The 25007-nt window shown below is 34.5% G+C and overlaps 1 protein-coding gene across 7 annotated transcripts in view; it reads left to right on the top strand.

Moving 5' to 3' along the window:
- ROBO1 (roundabout guidance receptor 1) overlaps positions 1 to 25007 on the top strand; it is a 532491-nt gene that overhangs the window by 236070 nt on the left and 271414 nt on the right. For 6 of the 7 annotated variants that reach the window (XM_087895014.1, XM_087895012.1, XM_087895011.1 and 3 more), the window contains exon 3: positions 1792 to 1875. In XM_087895014.1, the coding sequence (XP_087751140.1) occupies positions 1792 to 1875 (84 nt within the window). Of the gene's footprint in view, positions 1 to 1613; positions 1876 to 25007 lie in introns of those variants that run through there. The other variant, XM_060686338.2, reaches the window with a different exon arrangement.

Raw genomic sequence — 25007 nt, forward strand, 5'->3', positions numbered from 1 at the left:
AGCATTTCATTTTGCTTTGTTAAACAAATTTGGAAAATAAATTCTGAAAGGATATGAAAATTCAATCAAATTCCCTAAACATTTTATTCAGTATACAAACTCCTGAGCTCATATTCCATCTAAATACAGAAGGTAAATATTCAAATTAAAAGACTTTAGTGAGAACATTTTTCCGAATACTGTATTATCAAGCAGTTTTACTAATGTAAAATGTGAATAGCGTTCATTTTTTAGCATTAAGAAATTAAGGCTACCCTTTCTGTTCTTGAAACTGATCAGGAAACACTGAAAGACAGTTTTATATTTGATTTGTGTTTCTGAGTTGATTTCATATATCCACAGAAAATGAACACAAACATGACATCTTTGCCACTTTATTTACTAAAAGGTCTGTTCAGCTGTTCTTCTGCTGTGATTCACAACTGGTCCAGTGGTTCCTTGCATGCTAATAAGGAAATAGTGTGTTGGACAGAATTTTGATCAACTTTGATTCTCCAAAATGTTTATAGGTTGCCAAGGGCTGATACAGGATAAGTGATTGATAAGTGAAAATAATTTATCCATATAAAGGTTTTTTTATATTTTTGTTAAGAGTTCCTATGTTAGACTGCATATTCTTAGTAATGAGGTATGATTGCATTATTTTAAAAATATTTTTTATGGAAAGACTTGTCTGTTTTAATATGAAAATACTTTAATTAGTACATTCTTTAAAGATTGTTAAATGCTTTCCACAAAGATGTATCATGTTTTTAATTACAGCATAGCAGTGAGTGAGTTTTTTAAAAAGGTATGAAAGGTATATTTAAAATACTTACACATCACCTGTGTGCAATTTTAAAATTATAATCCCATATACAGTATATTCTTTGATAATTCATGTAGAAAAAATATAAATACTATATGTAAGCAATTGAATATTTTATACTATGATAGACTTAATTCAGTAAAAGAAATAAAATAGATGTAGTCTGTGTATCAGCTTATTTTTCCTAGTTTTTTATATTTGTATAAACTTTTGATTCAATTATATTAAACATTACTAAAATTAATTAAAGACAACTCAGCCTCCATGGTATCTAAAACCACACTTCTCTCTTTGCACTCACTTGAATGTAATTTTCCTATTTCTCTCATTTGTGCTCTGCTTTCTGAATATATATATTTCGAATAATTTAAACAAACTTTATTTATTCTTAGATAACACTTCCAACATATGCTTTCAGTATTATTCTTATTTTTTTTTCCTTTTGATTATGAACTGTTGCCTTTTATGCTTTTCCTTTGCTCCAGTTCCAGAGTCAAAATAGCACTTACACAAGCCTATTTGACAAGACATTGCTTTCCCTCTTCCCACAATGAGATAAAGTCCCCTGAGTCTGTAATTGCCAGGAGATGAAGCAATGATGGGAGTGATCCCAGTCAATAGCTTTGATTAACAATAAGGTAGAAAATTAGCAATGCTAGCGTTCAACCACCCTGCCTCCTCTTCCCCATATGTCTGCCACAGCTTGTGCTGGCTGCTCTGAAGAGTATAAACATAGTACTTCAGAGCTGTGAATTGCAGGGAAGTGCATTAGAAGAGTAAAATTTAGGGATTATTAAACTGAATAATGATGCTGAAGATATTGCAGAAATTAATTTATTCACTGTCATGGAAGGGTCTAATGCTGTCACTATTTATTTTTCTGATTCATATGGATTTACTTGTATATGGACATTATTTGATGGCAATTACAACTACTGTTACTACTATCACTCCATCAGCAGCTCTGATGTTGTTTTCAACAGACTCTGATGACCTAGAAAGAAGAAGCGACAGTGGCACAGCACTTCCCACCATAGATAATGAGGACAATTCGCTGGGCTATACAGGTAGAGTATCTTTTTTTTTTCAATTATAACTTACTTTTCCTACTTCTTTGTGCCATCCATATCCCTACATATTAATGATCCTTCGTGCCATTGTCATACAACTTTAATAAACATTCCATGAGATGCAAATATACTTCTGAAAACAGGCATGCTTTTTACAGTAAATCAGTACTAAAAATAGCAGCATTGGGAGAGAATATAAAAGTAATGTTCTTCAAATTATATGATTTATTAATACAAGTTTGCACAAAATTCATCATCAAAAATCAAATATTTATTATGGTATAGACCTGCATAAAAACTAAATCTAAATTTTAACTCATAGCATTTTCTTAAAAGTTGAATATTTGGTTTCAACTCATGTGCGTGTGTGTGTGTGTGTGTGTATAATGTTTGTTCTTATTTATCCTTAACCTGCAGCACAAATATAAAGAAAATAATGTTAAATAGCTCTGTGCATTTAATTCCTTACCTTGCTTTGTTTTTAATGATTACCTGCTTGCTGCAAAACATTATTATTATTTTAACATTTATTATGTCATAAATGAGTCTGAATTATGCATAAAAATAAATTTCTTAATATACAATATAAAAGAAAGTATGATTTTCAAATCATTATATTATGATTTATATTATATAATGTAAGTGCAGATTAAGATTTACAAAGCTTAGATCTATAGACTTAAAACTATGTGTGCCAAATAATTGTGAAATAAAACTTGTCACTATTTAACAATCACAGAGTTGCAGTTTTGTCTGTCTTCAGATCTGTAAAATTTAATGCCTCAGTTGAAATGACAATATGGAGATTCCAGGCAAAGAAGAATTTTATAATTACATTATTCTTGTATATAGAAGTTCTCTCTTCATATATGTTAAATAGAAATGTTAACTAAAGTAAGACAATGAGAATTGTTTGAAGTAAAGACTATATTCAGTTATCCAGTTGTATTTATATTTAGTTATAGAAGATTATTTAAATAATTTCTTTAAAGCTATTTGAAAAGAATGCCTCCAAGCAGTAGAGAATAAACAATACATTTATTTATTTATTTATTTAGTTATTTAGTTAGTTAGTTAGTTAGTTAGTTAGTTAGTTAGTTAGTTAGTTAATTACTTGTAGTGATTCAGGAAACTATTTAAAGAATAAACCTCCAGAGCATCGTAAGACCTATGACACCTTCTTTAAAACAATAATGTTCCCAACCAAAAGCCACATCACCAGCAAAGCTCACCCAACCTCTTGGTGCAAATGCCTGGAGAATAGTGAGGTCTTAAAAAGATTAAAAAGCGAATGAATCCAAGGTTATAGCTATCTCTAGGAAGATGTTATTGCATAGAGCAGATGCAGCCACAGAGAAGAGGCTATCCTTCAAAGATGGCATATTTGAAGCATCTTCTCTCTACTAAGTCATGCAGAAACAATGGGGACAGGCAGTCCCACAAATGGGTCCTTGGCCATTTAGACTTTATATGTAGTAACCAGCATTTCAAATCAAACCTGGATGCTAGTGTAGTCTGCAGAGCTATAGTGTTGTATGAGCATATCAAAAGATGCCAAAAATTGCCCTTCCCACTGGATTCTGAGCCATCTGAAGCTTCATGTAAAAAAAGTAATGCCAGCAGGATATGATTAAGACAGGAGGCTTTGAGAGAAGCCTGAAAAGACCGAATGACTTTGGGTACATGGGGCTCTGGGATCTAGAATTTTATCATCTTTGACTAGTATGGTGTGGCACTGCCTCAAAAAGATCTGGTCTACAACTTGGTGGTTCTAGAGCAGATGACAGTCATCATAGAAGAGCCTTTGCACAAATTTGTGTTGTGCACCAGTTGTGGCTTTTCCTGGACCAGGATTTCCTGTGCTCAGTCATTCAGTCTCTGGTCATCTCATAGTTGGACTATTGTAATGCACTCTTCATGGGGCTACCCTTGAAGAGCATTCAAAAGCTACAGCAGGTGCAGAGTGTGGCAGCGCAGGCAGTTTTGGGAGCCCCAAGAATGGTCCCATTGCACCACTGCTCTGTGAACTGCATTGGTTAATGGACTGCTTGCAGGTGCAATTCATGGTGATCACCTTTAAAACCCTTCATGGTATGGGTCTTTATTATTTGAGGGATTGTCTCATCCCACTAGAATTGGCCCATCCCACTTGTGATTGCAGATGAGACATGCTGCAGGTCCTGTGTGTTCAATTATTATGGCTGGCAGGGTCAAGGAGGATGGCTTCTTTGCTGTTGCTCTTGCCCTCTGGAATATCTTGCCCTCCCAATGTGAGGTTGGTCCTAACCCTTCTATCCTTTCATAAGAGCCTAAAGACATTGCTGTGTCAGTTGGCTTGGGGCCCAGTGGAGGAACAGCACAGTGAAAGTGGTTGATCGACTAACAACAGATCCTACCTCCCCCACTCTGCCCCCCCTTATCCCCATGTGTCCTTAGGTTTTAATGTTTGATGTTAATTGTTTATGTTTTAATTGTATATGTACAGACATATTTTTATGACTGTCAGCTACCCAGAGTTACTCTATGTTAACCGTGTCTAACTATGGTAAGGTGGGTGTTCAATAAATTTCATAACGAGAGAGAGGGAGAGACAAAAAGAGAGAGAGACACAGAGACACAGAGAGAAAAGTGCAACTGGTATACAAGCCACTTATTTTACATTTTGCCTTTCTCCATTAGGCATGGATGTAACCTGCTTTTTAAGCAGTCTAGGAATGCCCCCAAATTATTTACTAGCTATGACAAATGAAGTGCAATACCAAAAGAGATACAGAGGGATATCTCTGGAGCCAGGGGCCTTTAAAAGCCATAGCCACTCATTTGTGCCATGGTTGATCTGAAGCCTGCTCTCCCTATTCTGACCCCCTGATTGGGGGTGCGGATCCAAATTCAAAATAAGGAAGAATTTCCTGACTGAAAAATTAGGCCAGGTTGCTTCCTGAAGTCATAGGTGCTCCATTACTAGAGACTTTCCAATAAAGGTTAAACAGGCCTTTGTCTGAGATGATATGAGGCTTCCTATCCTGAGCCCTTCCACCCTATGATTCTATAATTTATATAAGTTATATCTGAAGAGTGAATAAATTAAAATAAAATAAATTATGTCTATTGCTGTATTCATACATTTTTCTCCCTCAAAAAAAGCATAGGATTTTTTGATGTAAACCAATATTCTATAGGAATTGTTCTCTACCAAGGCTTGAATCTTTACCATTTGCATAGGTCATTTGAATGGTTATTTTTTAATAAAGAAATAGGAAAGATGAAAATATATAAAAGTAGTTAACTATCTATGTTATTATTGTACCAGTGCAGAGACTGCTTTGCTGCTTGAAAGAATTTTAGACTTTAGGGCTAGGTATTTCTCAATTCTCTTCATAGAAATCCTGTATTTGGAGACATCATAGCCAAATTTGAATTTCATGCTTATAAATTAAAGTTCAGCCCTCCCCAGCTTAAATGTTCATTTGTGATGGTAGCCTGCCAAATTTCCTGTGAAATTAAACAACAAAATAAATAGGAAACATATGTTAATTAGGGCTGTGCAGCACTTTGAAAATATGCTCCAAAAATGTAGGAATATAAATGTATCATCTCTGCAACTTCTTAAACCAAATATATCTTTCCTGGATATAATATTTATAATTAAAACCATGCTTGCTTTCACAATGTGAGGAATTTTATCTCTGACAACTGAGTGAAAAGCAGATATACAAACTGTGGAACTACATCACTGAAACCCTGACAGTCAAACAGGCAAAGTATTCACAGGAACTGATTCCATTCTTATATGTACCTCTTGAATTTCTGCTCATTATGAGCTGGTAATCATCTCAAGCTTTTTCTTTTCAAAAAACTTACCAGTTTTTTTCTTTTATGGATGACAGGCCATGTGAAAAATCAAACCACAGCACTGGTGTTTTATGAAAAAAAAGGATGAAAATGAAGCAAGTAGAGACTCTGCTGCAAAGAAATGGAATGGAACAATTCAATGTGGCCAACTCGCCACAGCCATCTCATGGCCATCTCATTGCAGCCAACTCGCGGCCATCTGTGGCCATCTTGCCATGGCCAACTCGCCATGGGACTATTCCACGGAGGATAACCCAATGCAACAAATATTATCCACTATTTCTTTGACATCATTTCCATTGACAAAAATAGAAGTAATGTAGAAGAAACAGTGGTGGATAACATTCATTATGTTGAGTTATCCCACATGGATTGTCTTGTAGCGAGTTGGCTGCAATGAGATGGCTGCGAGATGGGTGTGGCGAGTTTGCTGCAGTGAGTTGTCCTAAACCTGCAAAGAAGATGAGATCCCAACTAATCCTCATAATAGTTCATTAAAGTAGCTTATTCACCCTATTCCTCTACAGCTGCCCAATTTTATTTTACTTTTCAATGGTTATCATCATCTATAGTGGTCACAATAATCAACACCTACAGCAACTAAATCGAAAAATGAATGCAATAAAATTAAGACAAAACCCAAAATAGGTACCTTCAGATCAAAAGTACATTGAAATAAAACAGTTTCAACTTGTAACAAGACAGAGACAACACTTTCTTCTCTGGGAGAGTGTCTCAGAAGGTTGATGGCTATTACTAAGAAAACTGTTGCCTTTCTGTGTCCTGAATAAAATAAACTTATTTTATCCTTAAAAACAACTTAAATATAATACTAAATATGAATTTAAGGAAAAATGCCAAATGATGATAATTTTATTGAAATGCCATGTATTTCATCTTAAATTGTCTCTTAAATCAGCTGTAAACCAGTACACATTTTTGTTTACTGCATTACAATAAGAGGCTTTAGAACAGGCGACAAGCTAATAAAGATTTTTTTTAAAAAAAAAAACATTTATGGTTTGAATACTTCTAGATGACTTTCATGGATTTAGGTTTTCACTATCAGCTGTGATGCTGATAATCAACCATGACAGTTAATTAAAACAGTTCCAGTTGAATTACTAGATTCCTGGGCACAAATTGAGGAGATGAATAATGCAAAGCTACTGAAAAGGGTTTAATAAATGCTAAACACTAGTTGACTCTTCACTAACTAAACACCAGCCAAACCATTCAATGAATTATGGAGAGAGTGTTCTTAAGAAAGTAAAGCATCAGTATCAGGATTCCAAAGGATATTGGAAGATATCATTGGATAAATGAGAAGATTTGGAACAAAATTTATTCTTTATATAAACTAAAGTAGAATCTGTTAAGGGAAATTAGTCCACTTGATGGAGAACTTGATATAGAGAGTAAAATAAAATTAACTTTTGATTCATAGGTCATGTGACACTCAGTCACATAATGGAAAATTTGTAATATTACTATAAAAAAGTAAAGATTTTCTCTGTCCGGTTGTGTCCAAATCTAAGGACAGTGTTCATCTTCATTTCCTAAATGAGGAAGCCTGTATTATCTGAAGATGGTTCCGTAGTCAGCATGACTATAAATGGAACGTGGTTACCTTCCCACAAAATAGTACCTATTTACTTGAATTTGTCTGCTTCAAACTGCTAGGGTGGCAAGACCTAGGGCAAGAGCAGGAGGAAGTAGAGCTTGAATCTCAAACTGTCAACCTTCTGTCAAAAATCCTAGCATCTTAACCACTAAGCTACTGTGCCTCTACTATTACTATATTCATTGTTCAAAACTAAAATATATACAAAAGATTCATTAGTTTATGAATAAACTAATGAATAAAATTTTATTTTTTTCTAAATGTTTTCCAAATATTAATACCTCTCGGGGCAGGACGCTGCAAGGCTTGTGATGTTGCACGCATGAGTGGCGGCACTGCTGTGAGGTTTGTCACACTGGTGCAATCGGTTGTGGCAGGATGCTGTGAGCCTCATTGTGGCAGTGTAACCGTTTGCATGTGCAACAGCACAATGAGCTTGAGGTCTGCTGCAGCACCATTGCAATGACTCATTTCTGGTGGAGTTTGGAGGGAGAGAAACAAGCCAGGGTCTCTCTTGCTTCTACTTTCCTTGCATGCAGCCAAAAGTTTGCAAAAGGCAGGAAGGTGAAATGGCAAGCTTGACCCTTAGCCACATCTCATGTAGCCACACCTCACGTATTAACTCCACTTTCTCAGCCTATTACCCAAGCAACCCTTCTCTCCTGCTGAGGATTTAGGAATACTTTGCAAGTGAATTCACCCATTTCGCCACAAACCATCCATCTCCTGACTGAGTGCAAAGCTAAAGCAGGAAGAAGCAGACACTTGTGTCCTGCCATGAGTGGCTGTGAGTGGCTGCAGAAGAAGTCGGGCAGCGGCATGACAGGTGTCAGGTTGTATGAGGCTTGGCTGCAGCAGTCCTAAGGTAAGTAGATGCAGGGCATGTGGGGCAGCTTCCCCCAGCTTGATTTTTAAGTCTATGCCTTAAGCTTTGCAAGTTGACACACCCCATCTCATACAATCAGAGAGTGGGCAGGTCTTAACTAGGGCTTATTTTGGGGGTAGGGCTTATTTTAGGTGCAAGCGTGAAAATCAGGCAAGGGCTTGTTTTCGGGGTAGGTTGTATTTTCAGGGAAACACAGTATTTAGAAAAACTGCTGAATGAAATTTAATTCTACATTACATAAACTATTAAAATCATTGTGCACATGCAGTTTACTTAGAAATTCTTTGTGTAAAAATAATATTTGTAAATAATAATTGTAAACCATCAAGTAGTTCTTTATTTCTCTTTTATTTTAAACCTGATTTATGTTTATATCCTAATAATGAAAAAGTAAATGTGTAAATACATATGTTTATGTGTGTGCATTCCCTCATGTACAAATTAATATGTATGTGTATATAGCATATACACAAGCAATATCAACAAAAACAAATTAGAAAATTCAACATAAAATAATGATTTCTTTGTTAAATTACAAGCAAGCCTTGGTTCAGTTTCCCAGCACTACCAATACACACATACATGGAACACACACACAGACACACAGACACAGACACAGACACACACACAAACACACACACACACAGAGAGAGAGAGAGAGAGAGAGAGAGAGAGAGAGAGAGAGAGAGAGAGAGATCTAAAAAGAAAGTTACAATACTGTTAATATATGTGGTATTCTACAGAAGGCAAGAAAAATACGTTGTGGTTCATATACTATAATTCCACATAAGGAAGAAAGCAAGCAAAGAGGCAGGAAGCGGAAACAAAATAAATATTCAAAGAGTATTAAATGAATGCATGTGTTCATATGCAACTACATATGGTCATAACGCAGACTTTTAGAAATGAAAGGCATAAATCTCCATAGTATTTACATATGGTTTTTGAGAAGATCCTGATAGCCAGCCACTGGAAAAAAAATCATTCTGAGACTGGTTCATTGTCAACCACAATATATACAATAACTGTCTTATTATAACTACACATCTGGATAAATATTTTTCAGGTTTAAATATGTGTCCCTAGGGCACATAAACAAGAAGAGAAACTATGCAACCAGTCCACAGGGAATTCTTTTTCATTTTAATGGGATCTTCATATTGTCTTTAAAAAGGAAGGAAAAATTGCCTAAGTACAGGTGTGCATATTTGGCCTCTACATAATAGTAACAGCTGCACAGTATGAAGGACATCTTCACTTGAGTACTTCTTTCTGGAAAACTGTATTCTATATTTGCCAGAAATTATATATATGCTTGAAAAGAAAATAATGGTCCATGGTTACCTTTTAAAATAAAATGCCATGCACTACAAAATATATTTATTACCTAGTTTAATATCTATTCTGCTCACATCTTGGATACTGCATAACTGAACTAAAGGATACATTTCCATTGTGTTCAAAGAATAAATAGTACAAAAAATAAATAATCAAGCCAAACATGATAAACTGAAATCTAATTATTATGCAAAATAAATAAATAAATAATAATACTCAAATTTTATTTGCTTTAGTAATTGTATACATAAAAACATATTTGTGTTATTGTTTATCTTATTTTTGAGAACCAATTAAATTTTTCATTCATTCTTTCATATTTCTTTCAGGGAATATTAACATTGTTATATTTATCTTGTCCCACAAGTATTTGGGATGGGATTCAATGAAAAACATCTCATAAGAGAACAATTGAGATAAAATTATTGGTGACAGCCACATGCAACAGGGCTTCAAACATTCATTGGAAAGAAGGAATTGTCTTTTTTATAAAATATTTTTATAATTCAGAGATAACAAACATTAGATTCTCATTATTAATTATTATGAGGCAGACAAATGTTAAAATACCTCCCATTCAATATCCAAAGGATATATTGAATAAATATTGTTGAATTCTACATATTTTTTCATCAATAACTGTTTAATTTATTAAGACTCAAATTACTTAAGATTTTAGTTACCCTGGTTTGTATTGTATCACCAACCCTATGGACATCACATTGGATAATAATTTGTTTCTGAGTAGGGCTCAAAATCCAGATACTCATTAGTTTACAGATCCTATCTTGAACAGAATTACTTTTTACTCGACAGCTTCGGGTAAAAATGGGCTTTACAGCATCTTGGCGATATGTATCAAAGCTAATATTTCTTTTATCATTAGTAAAGAAATCTGTATGTTCCACACATACAACTAAGATTAATAATGAAACTACATGTTGAGATTACTAAACAGAACCATGCAAAAAAGCCTTCATTGGCTCATTGGCAAGGTGGCACAGTGGTTAGAATGCATTACTGCAGACTACTACTGTTGCTTGCAATTTGACAGTTCAAATCTTACCAGGCTCAAGGTTGACTCAGTCTTCCATCCTTCCGAGGTCAGTAAAATGAGAACCCAGATTGTTGGGGACAATATGCTGACTCTGTAAAGCACTTAGAGAGGGCTGTAAAGCACTGTGAAGCAGTATATAAGTGCTATTCCTATTGCTATGTTACCAATTCCATAATGGGAAATACAAATAAATATCTATTATTTGTGTTATTACCCACTCATTATGAGCAAATATATTAGTAGCATTTGAAGTACATGAAAACTATAAATCCAATTAAAGTAATAAAAAGTGACATGAAAGTCAATGTTATATATAGATAGATAGATAGATCTCAAAAATCAATGGGTCTATTGGGTGTAAAATAATATGAAATATATTTTTCATAATTTCAAAATGATTTAATCTGCCAAACATACTCATCACTAACCCGAACACCATCATTCTGCTAAACAAAAAATTCTTTCAACACTGTCAAACTATTTACTATGTCTGCACTACTATTAATCTTGTCTTCATTCCTATCACTCATCTCCTCCCACTTATGACTGTATAACTATAACCTTGTTGCTGGTATCCTTATGATTTATATTGACTGTTTCCTAATATGATTTGACTGCTTATTTGTACCCTATGACTATCATTAAGTCATATGAGACTACAGGCTCATTGAAGAGCCTGTAGTACAGTGGACTAAGCACTGTTATTAACATCTGTTGCTTGCAATTACTGCAAGTTCAAATCTCACCAGGCTCAAGGTTGACTCAGCCTTCCATCCTTTCAAAGGTAGGTGAAATGAGGACCCAGATTGTGGGGGCAATAAACTGACTTTGTATAAATATACAAAAGTATGAAGGCTATTGCTTAACGCATTGTAAGCTGCCCTGAGTCTCCGGAGAAGGGCGGGATATAAATTAAAGCAAAAAAAAAAAAGTGTTGTACCTTATGATTCTTGACGAATGTACAGTATTTTTTCTTTTCTGTACGCTGAGAGCATATGCACCAAGATAAATTACTTCTGTTTCCAATCACACTTGGCCAATAAAGAATTCTCTTCTCTTCTCTTCTCTTCTCTTCTCTTCTCTTCTCTTCTCTTCTCTTCTCTTCTCTTCTCTTCTCTTCTCTTCTCTTCTCACTTCTCTTCTCTTCTCTTCTCTTCTCTTCTCTTGACATTGTTACTACTTTCTTTTTTCCACGTTTGCTCAATCTCTATTTGAATTTTTTTTATTTTATTTTTTTAGTTCTCTTTGTCTTTTCTGCTCCAAATCCTGTAATGTCATTTATCCATACTTGTTTCTTTATAACTGCAAATTATATCTGGCTAATTAAGAGTTAAACATTTAAATGTCTGTATTTGGAGTTCTAAAGAGATTGTGTAATCCTAAGTATTATGGGCTCTGCTACAGAGTGACCATATTACATTGGCTTCTAAGGAGGAGTCAGACTACAAGAGGCTATCCCCAGTAACAAAGGTAAGAACAAGAAAAAATTTCTTCTGTGGTATTGTCATCCATCAACAAGGATTATGTCATGTTTTTGAGTACCTCGCACCTCTAAGCAAAAAGTTATAAGACATAAGACTTTCAGTTGAGCAATTAGCCTTCATGACTACTGAAAAAAACAGTAAACGTTTGAAATTATCATGTTACAGTCAACTATGATATCATGATTGATGATTGTAATTATTATTAACATTTTGACATTAACATTTAATGTTTAACATTATGATTAACATTTTAAATCCTTAAAATCCTGTAAGTACAAAACAGTAAAAGTATGAATTATGGTGAATGAAAGTATGGTCACGTTTTAAGCTAGTACCAGAAACATATCAGATACAGTATCAATTATATGTCAAAAGATATGGAAATGCATAATCAGGTCAGCAATCTCTAATAGATGCTGAACTGTTAACATTTCCTCATTTGGTTTCATCTGAAAGATGAGTACATAAACAAGTGCTTTGCTAGATACATTTCTGTGTATTGGGAACTGCATAGAATTCTTTATTGGCAAGTGTGATTGGACACACAAGGAATTTGTCTTTGGTGCATATGCTCTCAGTGTACGTAAAGATACATTCGTCAAGAATCATAAGGTACAACACTTAATGATAGTCATAGGGTACAAATAAGCAATCGAATCATACTAGGAAACAATCAATATAAATCATAAGGATACAGCAACAAGTTACAGTCATACAGTTGTAAATGGGAGGAAATAGGTGATAGGAATGATGAAAAGATTAATAGTAATAGTAATGCAGATTTAGTGAATAGTTCGACAGTGTTGAAGAAATTATTTGTTTAGCAGAGTGATGGCATTCGGGGAAAAATTGTTCTTGTGTCTAGTTGTTCTGGTGTGCAGTGCTCTATTGCGTCATTTTGAGGGTAGGAGTTTAAACAACCTCTGTCCAGGATGTGAGGGATCTTTAAATATTTTTACAGTGACTCATGCAGTATACAGGTCCTCAATGGAAGGCAGGTTGGTAGTAATTGTTTTTTATGCAGTTCTAATTATCTCCTGAAGTCTGTGTCTGTCTTGTTGGGTTGCAGAACCAAACCAGATAGTTATTGATTATATATATTGATTATAAATATTCAATGCATTTCCAAATACATAGAAAGCTATCTAGTAAAGCACTTATTTATATAGTCATCTTTCAGATGAGACCAATACACACACACACACACACACACACACACACACACACACACACACACAAACTCAATATCAGATCTCAATGTATAGATCATTTTTCATCTGTAGTTGTTTTGATACAATGTAGATAGACACAATCTAATTGTCAATAAATTGCATAGATCTTAATTTCTCACTGATAATCACCTAGAATTTATACTACCTAAAGATATATTTACCTGGTACAGCTACATTTGTTGAATTGAATAGAACATACTATGTGAATCAATAAACATCTACATTAATTAGATGAGCGGTAATTGTATTTTACTGAAGTGGTCTACATGTAAGCACAACTGTGAATTCACAGATCCCTTCATGAAAATTTGTATACATTTCTTCATGAGGAAGCCATAAACAATGAGAAAACTATTGCCTAAATTTTCCTTCGTTTTCTGTAAATTACCAGAACAAACAAAGCATGCAATGTTAAATTAATAAGAAAAGATAAGAATTTGATTTTTTAAAAACATTGAATTATTTTGAAAAGTAAAGCAGAAAGAAAAAAGAAAGAAAGAAAGAAAGAAGAAAATAAAAGAGCCTTGGTAGTACAGTGGTCTAAGGCACCCTGTTATTAAGCTGGTTATTAAGACCAGCTGCCTGCAATTACTGCAGGTTCGAATCTCGCCAAGGCTTAAGGTTGACTCAGCCTTCCATCCTTTCTAAGGTAGGTAAATTGAGGACCCAGTTGTGGGGGCAATAAGCTGACTTTGTATAAAATATACAAAATGATGAAAGCTATTGCTGAGCACATTGTAAGCCGTCCTGAGTCTCCGGAGAACGGCGGCATATAAATCAAATTTAAAAAAAAATAAAAAAAGAAAAAAGAAAAGAAAGGCAATGGAAGGCAGGCAATGGAAAAAGGGAAGGCTTTTATCTCAATAGCTTTATTTCCAGATATGAAAAGCCACACAAAGGCAGAAATTAATGAAATACTAAATAAAATTAAATATTTTAAAAATAAATTTACAGAAATTAGTCTTTATTTCCAAAATCCCTGTTTCCCTTTCAAAATTAAAACCATTTTCTTGTTTGACTGATTCCGGTCCGAGAAAAGATTCATTTTTTTCTTATGAGAGAAGACAAAAGTCAAATTGGAGTTGCCACTTCCCTTTTAACTGGTCACTTGACATAATGGAAATGCTTTCCATTCCTATTGCTGTTGACAGTTCAACTTTCTTGGAATTGATGTTTTTACCCACCTGTTCTAGATTGGCATATATAGTTTAAGATTCCTTTAATTCTTCTACATCTCTCTCTTTTTTTTAATGGGAATTACCTCTTTAGTGCAATGTGAAATTTTCAGTGTAGATTTTTTTTAAAATTACTGAAGTATCAGAACTGTTAATCACTGATATTAAAGAGAGGTGGGCAGACTTCTCAGGATTTGCCTTCTGGTTTTACTGTATATTTCTGTTCGTACCACCAAAGGATAAGATAGATTCTAAAGAGTCAGCTGAATCACAAGAACAAGTTCCATGCCATCAACATGTATGCCCTCCCAGTTACTCATCATAGTAGCACGAGAACATACATTAAGCATAAAGTCCATAGAAGCATGGGTCTACCATGCACGACCTAAGGTGCAGAGTATGCAGTGGGGCCTCAGAGACAGTCAAATACATAATAGCAGGGTGTAAGATGCAGGCAGGAACAGGATATACTGAACAGCACAACTAAGGACCTAACATATCTCCAGGTGAGAGACCCCATAGAAGATTATGGAGAATAAGAGAGCTAAGATCCTGTGGGATTTCCAGATCCAGAAGATAGGCAGGTACTGTCCAATCAACCAGACATCATGGTAATAGACAAGGATCAGAAGGCAGCAGTGGTCATAGATGTAGTGATGCCAAGTGACCTCAACATCAAAAAGAAAGAGTATAAGAAGTTGGAGAAATAACCAGGGCCTGTAGGAGGAGTGCTCCCACTACTGGTAGGAGCAATTGGCTCCAATAGATCCCAGGAATAACATCAGAATTTTCTGTTTATAGAAGAGTGCAGTGCTAGGAACAGTTAAGCTACTGATCAGAATCCTCGAACTCCCAGGTCTCAGGTACTAAGAATGAGTGATACACATATTACCCAGTGTGTGTGTGTGTGTGTGTGTGTGTGTGTGTGTGTGTGTGTGTGTGTGTCCCCGTCCCTCTCCCTTCCTCCCTCTCTCTCTGTACATGTACAGTAGCAATAAAGGGGATAAAAATGGGTACATTGTTCTAACCTATGTGTTGAATATTAACACACACAAAGAAAATGGCAAATAGCACAAGTGTGAAATTATCTGAACAAAGTGGCTGCAATCTAACAGGCATTCAGTAGCAAATGTCATATAACAACAAAGAATATGTTGGATAAGGAGAGGGTTTATGGTATCTATTATGGTATTCCATGTAGTACAACATTAAATGAGATATATTGTATTAAATCAATTTTATTATTGTTTCTCCCTGAGGATGTTGTTTCTCCTTTAAACCTTTGGTGTACTATTATTAAATCCCCCTTGAATCGTATATATATATTTTTTAAAAAATGGTTTAGGATGCATTGTGGGGATTATATGATTTGAGAAAAGATCTCAAGCACAGGGTCTTTCTTATGGTTGAATATAAGTCTAGATACTTTCTTATTTTTTTTTCCTTTGGGCCCACTATTTAATTAGTATACTGATGATTAAGAATTGCCAGACTGAGAAACATTCCTTTTATAGTATTTTGGAACATGACATCTTACAGATAGAGTATTTTTCCCTTTTGAACTTTAAATATCACTACCTGGTAATTAAATTGATTTAGACAATGTCTTTGAGGGAAAAGGTTATTGCATTAACCCAGCAATCAATGCACTATTTAAATACTAATCTTCTAAACGATTAACACAGAGAACTTTTCATATTATAAAATAGTCCTATTTCTTTCCTTCTATTCATGCATTGTACGAAAGATTATTTTAGCGCAATATTTGTTTTCCATTTTTTAGCATTTACATGAAGTAAATAGCAAATATTTTAAATATCTATGAATGCAAATGTCCTAGGTTTTATTTTATAATATTATAATAGAATATAGCACAATAAGTTGTTGTTGTTAGTCATGTCTAACCCATCGTGACCCCATGGACAATGTTCCTCCAGCCTTCCTGTCCTCTACCATCCCCCGGAGTCCATTTAAGCTCACGCCTACTGCTTCAGTGACTCCATCCAGCCACCTAATTCTCTGTCGTCCCGTTCTTCTTTTGCCCTCAATTGTTCTCAGCATTAGGCTCTTGTCCAGTGAGTCCTACCTTCTCATTAGGTGGCCAAAGTATTTGAGTTTCATCTTCAGGATTTGGCCTTCTAAAGAGCAGTCAGCAGTTCTCTAGGACTCACCGGTTTGATTGCCTTGCAGTCCAAGGGACTCGCAGGAGTCTTCTCCAGCACCATAGTTCAAAGGCCTCAATTCTTTGGCACTTAGCCTTTCTTATGATCCAACTTTCACAGCCATACATTGCAACTGGAAAAACCATAGTCTTGAGTATACACATTTTTGTTGGCAGGGTGATGTCTCTGCTTTTTAGTATGCTGTATAGATCTGCAGTGATCTTGGAGCCCAGGAAAATAAAATCTGTCACTACCTTGATTTCTTCCCCATTGATTTGCCAGGAATTGAGAGGACCAAATACCATGATCTTAGTTTTCTTAATGTTGAATTTTAAGCCAACTTTTGCACTCTCCTTCACCCGTAACAAGAGGCTCCTTAGTTCCTCTTCACTTTCTGCCATTAGAGTGGTATCATCTGCATATCTGAGGTTGTTGATATTTCTCCCGGCAATCTTAATTTCAACTTGTGATTCATCTAGTCCCACCTTTGTCATGATGTGCTCTGCATATAAGTTAAATAGGCAGGGTGACAGTATACAGGCTTGCCGAACTCCTTTCTTAATTTTGAACCAATCAGTGGTTCCGTGTCCAGTTCTCACTGTTGCTTGTTGACCCGCATATAGGTTTCTCAAGAGACAAATAAGGTCTAGTACTCCCATCTCTTTAAGAATTTGCCACAATTTGTTGTGATCCACATAATCAAAGGCTTTAGCATAGTCAATGAAGCAGAAGTAGTTATTTTTCTGGAACTCTTTAGCTTTCTCCATGATCCAGCGTATATTGGCAATTTGATCTCTAGTTCCTCTGCCTCTTTGAAATCCTGCCTGTACTTCTGGTAGTTCTTGGTCCACATACTGCTAGAGCCTAGCTTGTAGGATTTTGAGCATAACTTTGCTAGCATGTAAAATGAGTGCAATGGTGCGGTAGTTTAAGCATTCTTTGGCATTGCTCTTCTTTGGAATTGGAATGTAAACTGACCTTTTCCAATCCTGTGGCCACTGTTGAGTTTTCCAAATTTGCTGGCAAATTGAGTGTAGCACTTTTACTGCATTGTCTTTTAAGATTTTGAATAGCTCAGCTGGAATACTGTCACCTCCACTAGCTTTGTTGCTGCTCAGACTTCCTAAGGCCTATTTGACTTCACATTCCAGGATGTCTGGCTTGAGGTCAGTGACCACCTCATCATGGTTATTAGGGATGTTAAGCTTGTTCTTGTATAGTTCTTCTGTGTAATTTTGCCACCATTTCTTAATCTCGTCTATCTCTGCCCTGCCATTTTGGTCCTTTGGTCATCATCCCCATCTTTGCATGAAACGTTCCCTTCATATCTCCAATTTTCTTGAAGAGATCTCTGGTCCTCCCTATTCTATTGTTTTCTTCTATTTCTTTGCACCATTCATTTAAGAAGGCATTGTTTTCTCTTTTAGCTATACTCTGGAATTCTGCATTCAATTGGGTGTATCTTTCTCTTTCTCCCTTGCCTTTCACTTCCCTTCTTTCCTCAGCTATTTGTAAAGCTTCCTCTGACAGCCATATTGCTTTATTGCATTTCTTTTTCTTTGGGATGGTTTTAGTTGCTATCTCTTGTACAATGTTGCGAACATCCATCCATAGTTCTTCAGGCACTCTATCAGATCTAATTCCTTAAATCTATTTGTCATCTCTACTGTATATTCATCAGGGATATGATTTAGTTCATACCTGAGTGGCCTAGTGCTTTTCCCTACTTTCTTCAATTTAAGCCCTACTTTCTTCAAGTACAATATAAGATCTATCAATTTTCTAGTTATTTATGATGCTAATGTTATTGTATAATGACTTAATAAAGCTTTTTTATATATATTGCATCTACAACGATGAAACCTTTTAAGCTATGCAAACAGGTGATCTAGTACTTTAGTACATCAGTGTCATTTTTAAAGAAAACAAGTCTGCTTGGCAGACAACTTTATCATTTAGAACCTGAGTGGGTAAGGTTATGCCCACTGTGCATAATTATGTTTAATTTATTTTTCATTTTGCATAACAGCTGGATCTTATGTTTGCAAATACCAGTGGGACCTCAGCTTGAAGATCTGTTTTTATCATTTAATGCAGCTACAGAAAGCTACTAGATGAATTAAACTGATTGTGGTATCACACACAGATAGTATTTATTTCATAGTTACAAAAATAGCTAATATAGAACCTCTCTCTTGGCTTAAATACATTTGGCTTAAATTCAAATTTAGCTATAGACTCAATTGACACAGAACCCTGGTTAATAGCTTAGCTGTGAAAGTCTCTAAGTATTTTTTTTAAACTTTTGAAGAAGCAATATCGCAAGCCACTCATCGGTAACTTACTCGGCAAGTAACTTACTCAGCAAACTACTGTCTTTTTCTGCCTGGAAGAGTGAGAAATGGAAATTTAAATGATGGATTTCTTCTCTAGCAAGAAGCTATCCTGTCACAGTGAAACAATATAATTGTATCAAATCAAACCATATATGAGCAACTAGCAATTATTCACAGAAAAGACACATCAATGTATATAGTGAACTGACCTGCAATTCATGAAAGCTTTCACCATTTAATAAAATTTGTTAGTCAAAGAAGAAATTTTTAGTTTTTTGGATTCTTTTGATCCCCCCCCCCAATAATTTAATTCAGACTCCTACATCAATTATGTTTGAAATCAATTTTAACTTGCTTCTTGTATTATCTGAATATGATTAACATATTGTAATAGGGAAAAAAATTCAATTTGATATGTCTTTTAAAGAATTTTTCAAAGATTTCTTCTTTTTTAAAAATATTTATTTATTTATTTATTTGCTTGCTTGCTTGCTTGCTTTGTGAGGATTAGTGGATCTTGGCAGTAACTATTAAATGTTTTTAAAGTGATACTTTACCTTTTACTGTTATATAATTAATATTCAGATTTTTCTTTAAATTTTATTAAAGAGAGTGGGTGATTTTGCAAAAAAAAAAGATTTTTTCTTTTAAATGAAAAAAAATTAAAAAGAAAAAGAAGTGATAGATAAATAGAAATGAAAAAGAAATGAAAAAGAAAGATAAAGAAGTGCCTTCTGACTGTCTTTGCAGTTTACATTTATGTTTTAGCCTCTCTCTTTAAGGTTGCTTCGTTATTTCCTTCTTTCCATACTTCCATTTTTTTCTGCTTTGAACAACAAAGTCCATCAAGGGTTCCCAGTCATTAACAAAAGTAGTTGCTCTCTAAGGGAAATGAAGTGTATGTATACAAAATTGTCTTTTCCCTAATCAAACAACTTACTTTTGCCATCTTTGCAAATTCCAGGGTCTTCTGGAACCACTCTAAATTTCAGACAATTTTTTCCCTTGCAGTTCCAATAATGCCAAATTGTCTAAATACACTTTGATCTCTCTGTTTATTATTTGCTTTGTTATTTCTAACACTTCCACTCTAATTTTAATTTGGTTTGTTTCTCCAGACAATTGACCTACAGACTCCTGTCATTTTGTCTTTCATCATTATAAATCTTTCTTTCATGATCCCTTCAAATGCAGCCAAACCTTTTTTGTGAGTTTCAAGTAAATTATTCGTAATTCTTCAAACTTTTTTGTAAACCCTTTTTCTGTTGGCTGTCCTAACAGTCTTACTCTCTTCCAGGTTTTGCTGATTTCCTAATAGTTACCATTTATAATCCAGAAAGTAAAAGTAAGTTGATTACAAAGGTGAAATTAAAAGGGAAGCTTTTCTTTAGTCTGTTCCATGTTCTATAATTTTGTTCTCATATTCTGTCTCAAATTACTTTTATCTCTTTATTTTAGCAATAGCAATAGCACTTAGACTTATATACAGCTCCATAGTGTTTTAGAGCACTCTGTGAGGAGTTTACAATGTCAGGATATTGCCCCCAACAATCTGGGTCCTCATTTTACCAACCTTGGAAGAATGGAAAATTGAGTTAACATTGAACATTGTTAGGATCGAACTCCAGACTCTGGGCAGATTGATCTGGCAATACTGCATTCTAACCACTGAGCCACCAGGTTGAAAATCCACTCATTATTTCTTTATTGTAATTCTAAGCAATCAAAATTCCCCCAAGGGTATGATTTATGTATTTCATTCTTTGAAAACAATGCCAGATACACTTTGACCAAGTTGCAGATGTTTCAAATACACCTGTTCCCTTGGTCCATTTAAAACATTTTTAAATCAAAGGCCTGATAAGCTTTTTGCTGCTATTTTTAATTCTTAAAGCTATTATTTTGCACTTTTCTTTCATCTGGAATGAAGGGTGACTCAGACTTTTTTTAAAAAATCTTTCTGAAGATCTCTCTTTAACTTTAAAATTATTATATCAAAATGTGATTAAGAAAGTAAGGTTTTGGTCAAACCCATTGTCTTTAAAAGTTCCACTATGGCTGTGAGCTTGATGATTTTTGTTCGTCTCCTGACTACTTAACTCATGAGTCAACAAGATAGCAGGAGCAATAGCACTTAGACTTATATACCACTTCATAGTGCTTTTACAGCCCTCTCTAAGAGGTTTACAGAGTCAGCCTATTGCCCCCAACAATCTGGGTCCTCATTTTACCCACCTCAGAAGGATGGAAGGCTGAGTCAACCTTGAGCCAGGTGAGATTTGAACTGCCGAACTGCAGCTAGCAGTCAGCTGAAATAGCTTGCAGTGCCGCACTCTAACCACTGCACCACCTCAACTCTGACCCTGAAGATCTTGAAGTCTTCCCATGAAATGTGATGTCTGGAGTGCAGGTGGGAAATATCTCAATCTTTCCTTATCCAGAGAGGCACCCTCTCTGAGTGGCACCTAATACATAGCAATCTTTGTGGCACATCACCCCCTCATTCCCTCAGAGATGTCTTATTTCACCAGAGTCCTCATTTGTAAGTTATTAAGATATTCAGATATTGTGATTCAGATCTGGCAATACTAGCCAAGTGCTAGGAAGGTGCTTTGAAGGGAGCAAAGTTCACTGGCTTTGTACAGCAGGATCACCAATGGGAGATCATCCCACAACTTCATAAGCATTGAGAAAATGTTTTGCAAGTGTTTCTTGTTATATAAATATTTTTACTTCTGCAAGAATTAACTTGCAGCTTAAAGGATACAACTCTGCAAGATGACAGTAGTCCTATTAACAATAATATCATATGAAGGACTCAAACAAGCATCCATAAAATATATTTTTCCTTTGGTTTCTGAGTGTGAGACAACAATTAACTGTTATACTTAAACAATTAACAAATAACAGTTGAAGTACACACTGTATGTATATATGTATGCAGGCAGGCAGGAATGTGTGTATGTATATATATGTGTGTGTATGCACCATCAAGGCTTACTCAGTCAGAAAAGTAATAGAACACAGTAACTCCTTTTTATTACTCCTGAACCACAAAAGTCTGAACCATAATGCAAAATCTTATTTTTCTAATTTGTGTATTTACATGATGAATATTCTATTTAGCTTGCTTATGTATACAGAACTTTCCTGAAAGAGAATCCAAATTCATGATGTGGAAAATATAGCCATTCACATTTATTTAACTCTCTTTGGGAAGATACAATTGTAACCATAGAAACAAAAGGCATATGTTCCACAAGTGACTTCTGCACTCAGATCACACATTATATTCTCCCTATGAATGGTATTAAATAAGAAATATTGTACATGCATAAATTGCCTTTTTGTGTTTTAAATCTGTTACTATACTTTACAGATAATTGAATTCCAGAAAAATGTTGGTCTAGTCATTCTACAAATAAAAAGTTAATTCCTGACTCTGTTTATAATTGTTGTCTGCAATCCTTTAGCTGAAGGATATAATTGGTAATTAATTTAGTTTAGGTCTCAGTCAAACAGTGATAAAAAAGGTTTAATAATCTCAGTGGGTAAACAGGAAGTATGTGAGCAAAAAGGAAATTAGGAAATATTTGGAAAAGGGACAGCTGGTTCTCAAAATCACTGAATTCTCAGAAGTTAGAAAAAAATGTTATAGTAAGACAAGAAAGGCTGTAACAAGCAAATTTGTGTTATACAGTAACTGCAGGACAGACTTATTTGAAGTGATTGAATAAGTCTAAAATATTTGACTCAATTATTTTAATTGAGTATTAATAGCACTATTTTTTTTCCAAAATTCATGATCCCTCACATATTTATATGTGCAATTTTTATTTATAAATGAGGATGCTGAAACATGATAATTAAACATATGCATAATTCATATGTACTCATGTTATGTTGATATTTGAATACTTTTATTGATCTGATTGCATGTCCCCTAATTTTGAGTCTATTTCCATCAATTGCCATGATCTTCTGATTTAAGAAGTTATTAGCTACTTTTAGAAATATAGACTATAGCATATGCTATGCTAATTGGAATTAGCAATAACAATAGGAAAAGCAATAGCAATAGCACTTAAACTTATATACCACTCCATAGTGCTTTACAGCGCTCTCTGGGCAGTTTACAATGTCAGCCTATTGTCTCCCACAATCTAGGTCCTCATTTTACCAACCTTGGAAGGCTGGAAGGCTGAGTCAATCTTAAGCCTCTCAGGATTGAACTCCTGGCAGTGAGTCTTCAGAGAGACAACTGCAATACTGTATTCTAACCAAGGCACCACCAGGGCATTAACATTTACATGGCATAAATACATCAACAATAAAGGTTTTATTAATTTTCTGCATTAAATGCAAGCCCGGTTCTTTTTTCTACACAGTCCTAAATAACCTAAATATATAGATATTTCTATTTATTCATCTTTGTTTCAGGCCTTTGTAGAAGATAAGATCTTTCTATGCCCTAATATCCTTTTTTTTAAAGGCAAGGATATAAATAGTTCATGAATATACTTGTGATGAACAAATATATTAATTATTCTTAGTATATTCTTAGTATTCTTATTGTGAACATTTTATTAGAGTATATAATTAAAAACTCAGTAAAGACCAGGAAGACACACAGATACAAACAGAAACACAATTGGGGTGGGGTGGAGGAACGAGAAGAGGAATCCATGAAACTAAGTTATCCAATGTATGCCTTATCTTAAGAATCTACTTTCCAATTAATAAAAAAGTATATTTGAATTATTTAACAAATATAATTCCTAGTACTTGTCTGACAATAAAGAAATTGTGGCTTGTCAATCTATATAAAAACTGTGATATTATCACCTGTGATAGTGATGATGGTGACAATGATTTTGTAATGATGGTCAGTATATTTGAAAAGAAATATTATATAATATTCTATATTCTGTAATGTTCTTTTGGCAGCATGGTCATCTTGATTTTTACAAAATTCCATTTCTGTGAATACCCTGCTCAGAATATCCTGTTCATATTTTCATAAATAATGAAAATATTTTTAAAATGTAGGATTGTTGACTCGGTTTTATTTTTATGGACTGATCTTCATTTTAAAGAAATAGTGTATATATATATATATACATACATACATACACACACACACATACACACACACATGCTAGGATTCACTTTTTTCTGCCAGTGATACATTTTTAAAAATGGGGGAAGGGGAAGTAAGCTACCGCACAGCAAAACAGTTCTACTCCATCAAGAACAGAAAAAAAAAGGAGAAAAAGATGGACAAACAGGAAAGCGAAGATTATGAGTTATCAGATAGATGAGGCTTGAAGAAAGGAAGCTGGAAAGGGTGAAATAATTTTCTTGACTAGGAATTGCAATGGTTTCACTGGTCAGATAAGTAACAAAGGCTTTTGGGAGACTGAGTTCTTAATTTAATTAGCTTTAATATGTTAGTGGTGAAATTACTTCATAACTGGAGCTCTAAGCAGGGTTATATGGGTGCAAACCATTCCTTTATTTTAGTTTTTGGAAAAGGAAAAACAAAGGCAATTGAGGTAAGGCCAAAATGGTTTGTTCTGGCAGAAAAAAACTCCCAATTTAATAGTGATAATAAACAAATAAATCAATTTTCCTTTAATATTTTTGATATTAGATCATAACTGTTGCCTCCATACCCACTGAAATATCATTAGGACTATTCTAAGTTTAATATAGCTTTGAAATCATAATATGGGTTTATCATGCTGTGATCCTAGGAACACTAATATGAAATGTGAGAATGATTCTAGAATAGAATTCAATTCCAAAGTAACTATGATAAATCCTACTGAAAAGCTAATTTTGAATATTTTACAGTTTAATCACTACTTTCATTAACATTATTCATGCTTTATCTTGCAATAATTTTGAAACATTTTTTCTGGGTTTTTCATTTTTCATTTTCAATATTTCATTTTCAAACATTTCAAATACAGTGCAATAA

Source organism: Pantherophis guttatus, chromosome 5 (assembly GCF_059756535.1).
Source record: "Pantherophis guttatus breed Tessera chromosome 5, ASM5975653v1, whole genome shotgun sequence".
NCBI lineage: Eukaryota > Metazoa > Chordata > Lepidosauria > Squamata > Colubridae > Pantherophis > Pantherophis guttatus.